The sequence below is a fragment of the Schistocerca piceifrons genome, chromosome 3, assembly GCF_021461385.2.
Source record: "Schistocerca piceifrons isolate TAMUIC-IGC-003096 chromosome 3, iqSchPice1.1, whole genome shotgun sequence".
NCBI lineage: Eukaryota > Metazoa > Arthropoda > Insecta > Orthoptera > Acrididae > Schistocerca > Schistocerca piceifrons.
Window position 1 is genome coordinate 67325512 of NC_060140.1, and position 14140 is coordinate 67339651.

The following is a 14140-nucleotide window of genomic DNA, read 5'->3' on the forward strand; positions in this document are numbered from 1 at the left end:
TTTTAAAATGAAAAAGTGATTTTAGGGATTTACATAACTGACCTATGGAAATTAACATTCTAAGTGGTAGAGTGGAACGAAATACCACATCGTTTTCATATGAATAAACTAAATGGAAAAGTGGCGAGGCATCTCACATTAGGCGCTTGGGTAGGGAAACGTGATGACTGTGTAGGCCTTCAGAAACTGTAGATAGTTCTTCTTAAACACTTTCTGTTTTACTTTAAAACACATAGTGTGACTCACATCTTATAATATGAAGATTTAGAATGCGGAAGCGGCAACCTTTTATGTTCTCTTCAAATACCTAGTGTGATACCTTGTAAGACGAAGATTCGGAGTGCTGAGGTGGCAAGCTTCTATCAGTAACCACGGTTTAGTGAAAATTCTATTTCCCTGAGAATGACCACATTCCACGAACTACTTATTGGACCTGACTTTCTAAAACTAATGTTCGATTCCAACTTCTTGCCATAATTACCATACTGAGCGGGAGACTTGAGTATCGTTCGAGGATGCTCATAAGTAACAGAAAATAATCCCATTATATTTTTGCTGCAGCAGATATGATGCGAGCCTCATGTTGGTCACTTCACAGAGACATAACCATGTCAGATGTCTTACCAAGAAAGAAACAAAATATTAATCAGAGGTCACGTGATATTAGTGTAAGAAAGAGGTGTTTTTTCTACAAACTTCAATAAATTATACGTGCTGCATTATTTTATAGTCACAATGTGGCGAAACTGTACTTGTTAGACAAAGACTGTGATCAGATATGGATCGCCTAACAAAAAGTAGCAATTAATATTTTCGTTGTTCTGTGTTATTGAAGAATGCACACGTACACCATTTGTAGTCTTAGTGGGGTAGGTGTTATACACACAAGTTGTTCAAAACTGGGGCTTGTTAAACGGTCAAAAATATTAAATCTGTTTCAGCAGCTGTTACCAGATCATCCCCAACGATGAAGATGATGTTGGGAGGTTTCGACGCGGAGTCACCTACGACTCTGGTACTGGATTCCAACACCACGAAGGCGACCACCCAAACTGCAGCCAGTAGTTTGTCCATCTTCTTTTCCCCAGACACTGCAACCATTACACAGATAGTATTACACAAATAATTATAACATATATCTACGTGTCAGTGTACAATTTCTGCTTCTGAGCCATTTGGTATGTTTTTGACGTGCGATCCTTGCATCAAAGGCTCGGCGGCCGCTCGTATGTCGAGGAAGCGACTGTGCCATTACCCCGCCAACATCAAAATGCTCGCAGTAGTCCCTGAGAATGGCCTTCACATACAGACAGAAAATCGCAGCGGGGAATTACAGTTCGTTATAGTGCAGCCAATATGCACTAAATATTTATGAATTATATTCACGAACCTGAAATTTATTGTAGTTTAGTCAGTTTGCACTAAATATTTATGAAATATATAAACGAACTGTCCTCATGAATCAATGTATTAGTGAGAACCTTAACACAATCACTATTCTAGTTCCGGGGATTAGCCTTCATATATAGGCAGAAAAAGCTGGAGGGGGGGAGGGCGTTGAGGGGGGGGGGGGGTTTAATACCAGGTGGTTTCAACCAATGTGCAGTTACTCACTGAGATCCAGTGTGCGTTGTAATTATGGTACGACTTCAAAACTTGGTAAAGTTCTAATTCGTTAATAGGAAAACGTTTTACGCTGGAAAATATTAATTACAATTTGGCCACCACATACAAATCTTCGTATATCCATAATTGGAACGCACGACTTGGGACTTCAGCTGGTATAATATATGTTAAAAAATTACAAAATTTCTCCAGCTCTATTAAAGAGTTGGTTTTATTGGCAACTAGTTCCGATGTTTCCAGAATGAAATTTTCACTCTGCAGCGATGTTGTTAAAACATGGAAACTAGTTGTCAATAAAACCAACACTTTAATACAGCTTTAGGAATTTCGTCATTTTTAAGGGGAGCCGGAGGTGCCTATGCTGCCCATATCAAAATCACTAAGTTTAAGGAACATTTATGAATAAACTACCAAATAGAAAAATTTGATTTTTTTTTCATATAGAGTGGTTTAGTATTGCAGTTATCACAAAGGGATTTTGGAGTATCTTTTCTAGTTTCCTACCAATTATTTTTTTTATTAATGACCCAAATTTTTTTACAAATAATTGCTTTATAATTAAACTGAAATGAAACTACTGAACATATTGCCAAATGGCTGTGTTACAATGTAAGTTGGACCAATAGGAGTGCTGTATAAAAATTTCATCTCTCTAGCTTGAGTGGATTTTGAGAAAATGTTCCTTATATTCGAAAAATTCTAATTTACGGGAAATGGCTATCAAAGTTTCTCAATACATTCCTGCACTATAGGATGGATTATCAGGGCCTTCTTCTTCATCCTCCAAAAGCTTCCTCTTCTGTCTTCTTTTCTGGCCTGTTGTTCCATCATACTTCATATGCCTTTCTCTTCTTTCTGCTCCTCTTATCCTTTCTCTGTCAATATTTCTTAGTGCTCGTACAGTGTTCACCCCAGCCGTAAATCCTAATGCCTTCAGAACTTCACCCTTCACACTGTTCCCTTGGTTGTAGGTTGCTATTGTATCATAAATGCCAAAGTGCAGTGTTTTTATGCTTACAAACACCCTTTTAGGAATCACTTTCCAAATAAAATTGTTCACGCTCTCATTAGGATTCTGCATCTTTCCGTGTAGACATTTGTGTAACAATTCTGGCTGTGCTAAGTCATGAAAAATTGGTTTTATTGCATTTATCACAGCTGCTGGCATACCATGTTTGTGATCATAGTCCTTTTTTGCATTATATTTGCACTATGAATCTTTTGGGCACAGGCTGTGTTGGTATTCATTGGAAGAGGCAGTCTGAAGGAACAATGCCCACACTGCTTTTCGCATGTTACTAACATTACTAGTATTTTGCCTTATAGCATACCCATTGTATCTCTGTAGACGTTCAATCACCTCATCAATAAGCCTGCCTCTCCCTCCTATTGTCTTTCCATCACTGAGCTTACTTGAACCCAAAGTTTGTTTGAGCCTCTTAGCGCTTCATTTGTCACAGAAAACAATGCAGCCAACCCTTGCACACTCGCTGTATGCGTAACATAAGGCGCTGTATGCGTAACAGGCCGAGAAAATCCCAAGCAGTTCGCCAAGAAGTCACGAGAGGGTGTTAGATGCATTCAGTGGCCGCCCATTTCCTCTGCAGGCGTGGAGGAAAACGGTAATAACTCCACTTATAGGGCGAGTAGAACAATAATTCGAAGTTTACATTAAAGAGGAATGTTCCAATTAATTTTCGGTACCAAAAAAAATCGTAATTTTTTTGATTTGACCACCTCTGGCTCCCTTTAACATATACATACAAATCTGGCGCTGTGAATGAGAAAAAGAAGTATAGAAATGATTCCATATTTAATGGATTAGGAACGGGACATGGTCAGAAGTGATCAAACAAGTGAGAAACCCATATTTTTGATATTTTTATTAACGGTCGCTTACAGAATGTGTTCATTACGAGTATGAGCACAGGAGACCTCGACAGCACGCTGTATCCATCAAACGACGCTATCAACAGGTGCTCTCAGCGGTTCCGAGGCAATTTGAGTAACGTGTTCCGGTATACTGGCCAAGTGAAGATCGAAACTTTCCCTGGTAAACACTTACTTCTACATATCCCAGACCCAAAAGCCACAGATCAGGTGATCTAGCAGACCATGCACTGCAAAACGTCTGGGCAAAACCCATTCGTGGAAGGTTGCATGAAGCAAATCCGTCACTGGGCGATGACATGAGGTGTTCCCCCATCTTGCATAAAACACTTGTTTTCACGCAATTAACGTCTTACAAAACAGGAATCACATGTTGTATAAGGAGGTTTCCATAACGTACCGACGTCGTGGTACCCCTAAGACGCTCTCTGGGTGTATTCTCTACAAAGAAGAATGGACTGAGAATAAAGGTGCTTGTGAGTCCTTACCACGCCGTCATATACAGCGAGTGCAGTGGCGCTTTGTGCACAACACGTGGTATAATAGCAACCCAAATTCGACAGCTATGTTTATTCAGTGCACCCTGTAGTGTCAAATGTGCCTCCTTATCCACAGAATATAGTCCACAAGTCAGATGTCATCAACATCAATTGGTGCCGGAAACCGAAGAGCAATTGCAAAAAATGGTTCAAATGGCTCTGAGCACTATGGGACTCAACTGCTGTGGTCATAAGTCCCCTAGAACTTAGAAGTACTTAAACCTAACTAACCTAAGGACATCACACACATCCATGCCCGAGGCAGGATTCGAGCAATTGCAGACCATTGCTGTAGTTCAAGAGGTTTCAGTTTTTGTTTCGTCTGGATGTCGTACAGGTACCAGTGCAACAGAGACCGTAGAACTTTCCGTACTGTTGACTGGACAATTCTCGTGACTTTGCACAATCTCTACTTGGGTGAAAGCGCTGCATGGTCAGTAACAGTAACAACAACCTCATCAGTAACTTACAAAGTGATGGGACGCCTTCCTGGTGCACCACCAAGCTCACTGGTGTTTTCGAATTTCGTTATCACCATTTTAAATCCATTTTATGACATCGAGCCTCTCCTCAAACCTTCCAACGCATGGTCTCCCCTGTCGGCAGCTATACTGTTCATTCACTTTATGGCTTATCAAATGGCAACGTGAATGGCATGGCGTCATACGGACAGTGTACAGCGCCAGATTTGTACCTAGTGCCCAAAGCTGTAACTAAATGGGTTCTGCATTAGCTCATTGGCATATCTACCAAGCTGCACTGACATACGACAGGGTACCCAGCTGTTAAGATATCCACAAACAAATGTAGTAATCGCACTGAAATTGCTCCGGGTAATTTGCGACGTTCGGCGGGCAACACTGCATTCTGTAACATCGTTTGATTCAACAGTGTGTGTCCGTACGTCGCTGTATCTGGGGCTCAGGGTTCAGTGTGTCTGATGAAGTTCACATGTTTCTTGTGCAACAGTATCGGATTAGTGATACCCTTAAAACATGTCAGTAAATATTTTTTGAACGGTTTGCTGACGGACATATATTGTCAAACTGCATAATGAAGTTAGTGAACAAAATGGAGACTGGTGGAACGGTGTTGGATCTTCACGATTGTTGGCCTCTCTCCTGCAAAGTCTGTTCGACGTATACGTCCGGAATGTTGCGTGACACGGAGCACATACCACAGAGCTGCGAAGAAAGCCGCCTTGTATACATACAGGTTTACAGATTTTAGGAAATGAATGTCAATGACAAATACAAACGCACTACATTTTGGCGCTGGTTTCGGCAATTTATTGATCAGAGGCCAGGAATATAGCAGTACACATGGTTCAGTGATTAGGCATCGTTTCACCTCTGGCTGCGTAAATTGTCAGAAGACATGTTTTTAGTGTAATGAAAATCCCCTGTCACATGTGGAGTTTACATCAAACCGTTTCGGGAATCTGTGAACCAGTTGGACGATCTAGAACTTACCCTCGGCTGCTACCAACACGCCACACGTTTCGAGTGACCATGGCTGAGGTCGAATTTTTTTTTCCGTCGGCAGAGTGTTTTCGAAAGTAGTGTGGCCCCCAAGGTCACCTCATTTAACAACACCTGACTTTTTCTTGTGAGGTGGTCTAAAAGGCGAGGTCTACAGGAACAGCCCACACAACTGCATCGATGATTTCAGCCGTAAATAGAAATATAAAGGTAGGAAGATTTTTCTGTTTAGCAAATGTGACAAAAAGCAGATTACAGAGTACCTGACGGCTCAACACAAAAGTTTTGTCTCAAGTACAGATAGTGTTGAAGATCAGTGGACAAAGTTCAAAACCATCGTACAATATGCGTTAGATAGGTATGTGCCAAGCAAGATCGTAAGAGATGGAAAAGAGCCACCGTGGTACAACAACCGAGTTATAAAACTGCTACGGAAGCGAAGGGAACTTCACAGCAAACATAAACATAGCCAAAGCCTTGCAGACAAACAAAAATTACGCGAAGCGAAATGTAGTGTGAGGAGGGTTATGCGAGAGGCGTTGAATGAATTCGAAAGTGAAGTTCTATGTACCGACTTGGCAGAAAATCCTAAGAAATTTTGGTTTATGTCAAAGCGGTAGGTGGATCAAAACAAAATGTCCAGACACTATGTGACCAAAATGGTACTGAAACAGAGGATGACAGACTAAAGGCCGACCGAGCGAGGTGGCGCAGTGGTTAGCACACTGGACTCGCATTCGGGAGGACGACGGTTCAATCCCGTCTCCAGCCATCCTGATTCAGGTTTTCCGTGATTTCCCTAAATCGTTTCAGGCAAATGCCGGGATGGTTCCTTTGAAAGGGCACGGCCGAATTCCTTCCTAATACTTCCCTAACCCGAGCTTGCGCTCCGTCTCTAATGACCTCGTTGTCGACGGGACGTTAAACACTAACCACCACCACCACCACTAAAGGCCGAAATACTAAATGTCTTTTTCCAGAGCTGTTTCACAGAGGAAGACTGCACTGTAGTTCCTTCTCTAGATTGTCGCACAGATGACAAAATGGTAGATATCGAAATAGACGACAGAGGGATAGAGAAACAATTAAAATCGCTCAAAAGAGGAAAGGCCGCTGGACCTGATGGGATACCAGTTCGATTTTACACAGAGTACGCGAAGGAACTTGCCCCCCTTCTTGCAGCGGTGTACCGTAGGTCTCTAGAAAAGCGTAGCATTCCAAAGGATTGGAAAAGGGCACAGTTCATCCGCGTTTTCAAGAAGGGACGTCGAACAGATGTGCAGAACTATAGACCCAAATCTCTAACGTCCATCAGTTGTACAATTTTGAAACACGTATTACGCTCGAGTATAATGACTTGTCTTGACACTAGAAATCTTCTCTGTAGGAATCAGCATGGGTTTCGAAAAAGACGGTCGTGTGAAACCCAGATCGTGCTATTCGTCCACGAGACTCTGAAGGCCATAGACATTGGTTCACAGGTAGTTACCGTGTTTCTTGACTTCCGCAACGAGTTGGATACAGTTCCCCACAGTCGTTTAATGAACAAAGTAAGAGCATATGGACTATCAGACCAGTTGTGTGATTGGATTGAAGAGTTCCTGGATAACAGAACACAGCCTGTCATTCTCAATGGAGAGAAGTCTTCCGAAGTAAGAGTGATTTCAGGTGTGCCGCAGGGAAGTGTCATAGGACCGTTGCTATTCACAATATACATAAATGACCTTGTGGATGACATCGGAAGTTCACTGAGGCTTTTTGCAGATGATGCTGTGGTATATCGAAAGGTTGTATCAATGGAAAATTGTACCGAAATGCAGGAGGATCTGCAACGAATTACCGCATGGTGCAGGGAGTGACAATTCAATCTCAATGTAGACAAGTGTAATGTGCTGCGAATATATAGAAAGATCCCTTATCATTTAGCTACAAAATAGCAGGTCAGCAACTGGAAGCAGTTAATTCCATAAATTATCTGGGAGTACGCATTGGGAGTGATTTGAAATGGAATGATCATATAAAATTGATCGTCGGTAAAGCAGATGCCAGACTGAGATTCATTAGATGAATCCTAAGGAAATGCAATCAGAAAACAAAGGAAGTAGGTTACAGTATGCTTGTTCACCCACTGCTTGAATACTGCTCGGCAGTGTGGGATCCGTACCAGATAGGGTTGATAGAAGAGATAGAGAAGATCCAACGGAGAGCGGCGCGCTTCGTTACAGGATCATTTAGTAATCGCGAAAGCGTTACGGAGATAACAGATAAACTCCAGTGGAAGACTCTGCAGTAGAGACGCTCAGTAGCTCGGTACGGGCTTTTGTTAAAGTTTCGAGAACTTACCTTCACCGAGGAGTCAATGAGTATATTGCTCCCTCCTACGTATATCCCTCGAAGAGACCATGAGGATAAAATCAGAGAGATTAGAGCCCACACAGAAGCATACCGATAATCCTTCTTTCCACGAACAATACGAGACTGGAATAGAAGGGAGAACCGATAGAGGCACTCAGGGTACCCTGCCCCACACACTGTCAGGTGGCTTGCGGAGTATGGATGTAGATGTACATGTAGAACTTGGAAGACTCGCGACAGAACATCATCGGTGGAATTCAGGCAGTGACACAAGAGATTCTGGCAGCAACAATAGGGAATCTGCAGCGTGTGTCAACTGTGTTGACAAGTAGAGGGCTGTCACTTCCAGAACCTTCCGTGATTCACATTCATTCCCCCATGAACAAGGTATGACATGTTCATTTCATTCCATTACCCGATTTTTCATGCAAAGCCACCAAGTGCATTTTAGGCAAATGTTTGTCTGTTGGGCCTCTTTCGAGTGAGGCACCCTGTATAATTGCAGGTCACACTGTACCTCCATGAGCAACCGCCTGCTTAGCTGGGTAGTAACGTGCTCGCCTCCCATGCAAGCGGGCCTGGGTTCTATTCCCAGAGAGGTTGGAGATTTTCTCCGCTCGTGGACTGGTTGCTGTGTTGTCCTGACCATCATTTCATCCTCATCTCCGGCGCGCAAGTCGTCCATTGTTGCGTCAACTGAAATAAGAATCGCACTTGGCGGTCGGACTTTCCAGAATGGGGCCGCCTGGCCAACGATGCCATACGCTCATTTCCATTAACCTCCGTGAGCAGCTGCACAATATTTATAGCCACTCAGTACTTACCTTATGAATTTAAGGAAACGTCCAAAACCAAAATCCTGTCTTTAGGAAAAAATTTTGCTGTTTCAGAACGTATTCCATCCAATTTCACATTTTTAAAATATGATCATGAGCATGTTTGTGAAAGTCTTGTAGAGATTTGAGAACTGTTCCTTTCTCCAATAGGCTTTTCCCATGTACACTGCCGATTTTATGGTGATTGCAATATGTTTCACATAGTTTCCCAGTATCCACATCATAGCACTGGTTTTTGTGTGTGGGTAGAACCATGAGTCAGGCCAAAGGAGTATGTCGATGCTGTGACTGATTTCCTAGCATTTTCCAGGGAACACTGTTTCCTTCCTGTTACTGTCCGCAGCAAGACAGTATATGTCGGGGCGTATACTCTGGACCACATATGAAGCATTCTTCACTGACGCGTAACTGACAAAGAGAATACGGCAGATCCCACTTTCCGCTACCAGCTGAAAATGTAGCGCCGTAGGTAGTCATGATGTGAAATATTTCCTCAGTCGCTTGGCAACGCATGCTGATTTCTTCTATGCAGTGACTGTTGGTGTAAAGAGGTTAAAAAGATTGAAGTTTTCCGTACGAAACGCAAGGTGTATTGAGAAGAAAGACGGTGCACTGTTGATAAAGTCGTACTACCAGAACGGTAGCGATAGCAGGGCTGCATTGCAGGAATATCCCCTACAGAAACACCTGTGAAGAGACACCATGCCAATAAACGAGCTAAGGAATATGATCAAGAAATTCGAACAAACAGATCAAATAGGTTGATCAGCAGGGAGAGGGAGGCGGCCCATTGCTATGGCTTTTGTTGACGAAGTAGCTGTAGCTATAGCCGACCGTGCAGTACATGCCTCAAATTATGCAGCCATTTCTCGAGCTGCGTCACACCAAATCTCTCTCCCCTGGTTTACAGTTCAGAACATTTTGTGGGGCATTTTATACTGGGATTCCTAGAAGAATCAGAATGTGCAGCAAATGAAGTCCATAGATAGGCCACAACGCCATGACTGAAATGTTCGTGTTTTGGTATGCACGGAAATGGATGAGATGTCGCTAGGGTATATTCTTTGGCTGGAGAACGCACATTGTTTTTTACTCTGCACGGTGCAGCGAATACACAGAACTGTCCCATATGAGGTTCCACTCCGACACATGGTGTGGAGGAGGATGCACTGCACTCAGCTTATGCGACTGTGTCGTGTGGTTTCGCATGCCCCTTCATTCTAGGTTCTACATCTACATCTATATATATACAGCGCAAGCCACCCAACGATGTGTGGCGGAGGGCACTTTACGTGCCACTGTCATTACCTCCCTTTCCTGTTCCAGTCACGTATGGTTCGCAGGAAGAACGACTGTCGGAGAGACTCCGTGCGCGCTCGAGTCTCTCTAATTTTACATTCGTGATCTCCTCGGGAGGTATAAGTAGGAGGAAGCAATATATTCGATAACTCATGCAGAAACGTACCCTCTCGAAACCTGGACAGCAAGTTATACCGCGATGCAGAGCGCCTCTCTTGCAGAGTCTGCCACTTGAGTCTGCTAAACATCTCCGTAATGCTATCACGCTTATCAAATAATCCTGTGACGAAACGCGCCGCTCTTCTTTCGATCTTCTCTATCTCCTCTGTCAACCCGACCTGGTACGGATCCCACACACATGAGCAATACTCAAGTATAGGTCGAACGAGTGTTTTGTACGCCACCTCCTTTGTTGATGGGCTACATTTTCTAAGGACCCTCCCAATGAATGTCAACCTGGCACCCGCCTTACCAACAAGTAATTTTATATGATCATTCCACTTCAAATCGTTCCGTACGCATACTCTCAGATATTTTACAGAAGTAACCGCTACCAGTGTTTGTTCCGCTATCATATAATCATACAATAAAGGATCCTTCTTTCTATGTATTCGCAATACATTACATTTGTCTATATTAAGGGTCAGTTGCCACTCTCTCCACCAAGTGCCTATCCGCTGCAGATCTTCCTTTATTTCGCTGCAATTTTCTAATACTGCAAGTTCTCTGTATACTACAGCATCATCCGCGAAAAGCCGCATGGAACTTCTGACACTATCTACTAGGTCATTTATATATATTGTGAAAAGCAATGATCCCATAACACTCCCCCGTGGCACGCCAGAGGTTACTTTAACGTCTGTAAACGTCTCTCTATTGAGAACAACATGCTGTGTTCCGCCTGCTAAGAACTCTTCAATCCAGTTGCACAGCTGGTCTGATATTCCGTAGGCTCTTACTTTGTTTATCAGGCGACAATGCGGAACTGTATCGAACGTCTTCCGGGAGTCAAGAAAAATGGCATCTACCTGGGAACCTGTATCTGATATTTTCTGGGTCTCACGAACAAATAAAGCGAGTTGGGTCCCACACGATCGCTGTTTCCGGAATCCATGTTGATTCCTACAGAGTAGATTCAGGGTTTCCAGAAATGACATGATACGCGAGCAAAAATCATGTTCTAAAATTCTACAACAGATCGATGCCAGAGATATAGGCCTATAATTTAGCGCATCTGCTCGACGACCCTTCTTGAAAATTGGAACTACGTGTGCTTTTTCCAATCATTTGCAACCTTCCGTTCCTTTAGAGACTTGCGGTACACGGCTGTTAGAAGGGGGGCAAGTTCCTTCTCTTCGAGCAGATAGTACCTCTCGATCCTGTTAGGTGTACAGTTACATCTGCACGTTATACGGACCTCCTTGGCAAAACGTTCATCCTGCTCTGCAAGAACCCAGTTGTGTCCACACCACTACTAAATGAAAGGCGGGACGATACCATATGTTGCTTGCCAGCTGACAGATTTTCTTAGAGAAACCTTCGGTAATGACCGCATCATCCGCAGGCAATTTCAAGGTGTATGGCCTTCCAGATCGCCCAACCCAAATCCATGTGACTCCTGGTTGTGGGGACGTCTGATAGTTCGTGTCTACCAGGTAATTCTCCGGACTCTTCCTAATCTGAAGAACAGCGTACGACGGCACATTGTTCTAATTACACCGGACGAGGTTCGAGCGACTGTCAGCCACATCGCATTACGAATGGAGCATATTGCTGAGTCGGAAGACTATTATGAACACATATATCTTGTAACCATATTCAGATAAAAACGATCCAGAACCACCATATCATGAGTTCGATCATTCCTCTCCTGTTCTTGCGTCCACATCACATCTTGACTGCTTACGGCGCCATATTTTCTCCTCGTCGCTAAAAGTGAGACTATTATTTTTTCCGCATAAGCTACTTTGCTAGCGCAACAATTAACCTGCAGGCACTCGCGCTATGAGTGTTTTTCTCAGAGACATTTTAAAAACTTGGCATTTTGTCAACAATGACTGCACGGTTCTCGCTCACTCAATAACTGGGTTTTATAAGCCCACCGACCCGCGCAAACTGTTGCCGTTGGGTCAATACGCGAGTGTCACTCGCAGATGTCAGTTGATTGTGTCGGTCATCGCCGTGCGATATTTGGTTCATAGTGCAAGTGTCGACGTAAGTAAGTATTTCGCTGTTTATATTTTTTAAGTGTCACTTTATGTGTATCGTTCTTGGCTTATTGTGTCTTTTTTTATTATTTACGATTGCTAAGTATACATGATGGGAAACTTAACATTATTTTCTATATTTATAGGTGGATAGACAAGAAGAAAGGATGTTGAAGTAGCATCTTTTAGAGCCGATAATATTGAATGACTGTGAACACGGCGACCATTGTACCGAGACGGAACAGTCATCAGAAGAAAACGAAGATGAAATATTTTCCATCCAATCACGACATCAGTTATTTCCCTTATGCAAAGGGAAACAAAAGGAGATGAGTTACAAACCAGGTCGTTCCAATGTGAGAACAAGATCTCATAATATTATTGGTAGACAAGGGATAAAATATGTGGCAAAAATGCCAAAGATGGAGACTACTTTCTTCTTTCTGTAAGTGAAGAAATGCTGATTGACTTAGTTCCCTATACGAATGTTCATGTTATAAAAACAAGGACCGATTTTCAACAGACAGACAATGTAAGGAGCCTGATATTTTAGAACTAAATTCGTTTATTGGCATTTTGTACATGGACGGTGTACAAAAGTATGTAACACTTGAATGAGCAGGCAAGTGGGACGAAGACAGCACAGCTCCTGATATTTTTCTAGCCGTTAGAAGCAGTAATAGATTTCTTTTTCTGAAGAGAAGTATAAGATTTTCGGATATTCAAATCCGCTCAAAGACGTCTGAGTATCACAAACTCCCCCGATTCGTGAAATATTTTATTCTTTTGTCGCAAAGTTTCATTCGTTCTATCATATTGGAGAAAACGTAACAATAAATGAAATGCTGGAAGCATTTCGAGGTCTCTGAATTCCATACGTACGTAGCAAAGAAACCTGCCAAGTACGGAATCAAGTTGTGTGCTATATGTGATTCAAAATCCTTCTACACATGTAACGTGGAAGTTTGCCAGTGCGAGCAACCAAATAGCCTATACAAATTTGATAGCACTGTCGTGAATCGTTATCACAGGATATATTATACAGAGATAGAAATAAAACGGCTCATAATTATTTCATGTCGATTCCATTGGCTGACGATTTTATGTGCGCACAACCAACAAAAGTTGCTACTCTCAGAAAGAATAAAAAATAGATCGCTTCATTGTTCCTAGATACTGGAATAAGACCAAATTCCAGTAGTATCTTTGGCTTTCATGAGAACAAAGTTCTGGTTTTGTATACACCAAAGAAAAAAAGAGAAATTTATGCTAATGTTAGTGCTGTCTATGATAATTACATTGCTCCAACCACTGGTGAATACGCAAAACCCGAAATCATCGAGTATGAGTATAACCGGACAGAAGGAGGTGTCGATGTGGTGGATCGTATGAAGGAAGAATATTCCACAGCTCGAGTAGCAAGTTAATGGCCACTGAGATAATTTTCTTCGATTTTAAATATTACTTGGGTAAATAGTCAAATATATAAAGAAACCGAAGTAAAATTATTAAGAGGGGACAATACACGAAAACGTTGGCAAAGACTTACCGATATAAGTGGAGATTGAGACGCGGTAAAACCCTGTGGTATTTGTCACATCTGTTCAAGGTACAAAAATCGGAAGACAAAAAAGGCATGTATTCACTGTAAAAATTTTTGTGTAATGAGCGTGCTGTAAAATTGTGTGGTATGTACAAAGCTCAGATATATGATGAAGATTAAGCCAAAAAAGTTGAACAAGATAAGTTTGTTTTTTATTTTTTTTATTTTTTGTAGCTACCTTAGAAGATGCGACCTTAATTGTCCTGAGATTATTACCAATAAATTTTTCTGCAAATAAATATTTCAAACAGCAAAATAAGAGTTTTATTATGAAAATTATAAAAACATACTATTTTACACTTGT

At 42.1% G+C, this 14140-nt stretch overlaps 1 protein-coding gene across 1 annotated transcript in view; it reads right to left on the reverse strand.

Annotated features, from left to right (window-relative positions):
• The window catches only part of LOC124788396 (arylsulfatase B-like), a 103394-nt gene that overhangs the window by 82349 nt on the left and 6905 nt on the right, over window positions 1–14140 (reverse strand). The window contains exon 2 of the mRNA XM_047255662.1: window positions 952–1091. Coding sequence (XP_047111618.1) covers window positions 952–1091 — 140 coding nt within the window. The remainder of the gene's footprint in view (window positions 1–951; window positions 1092–14140) is intronic.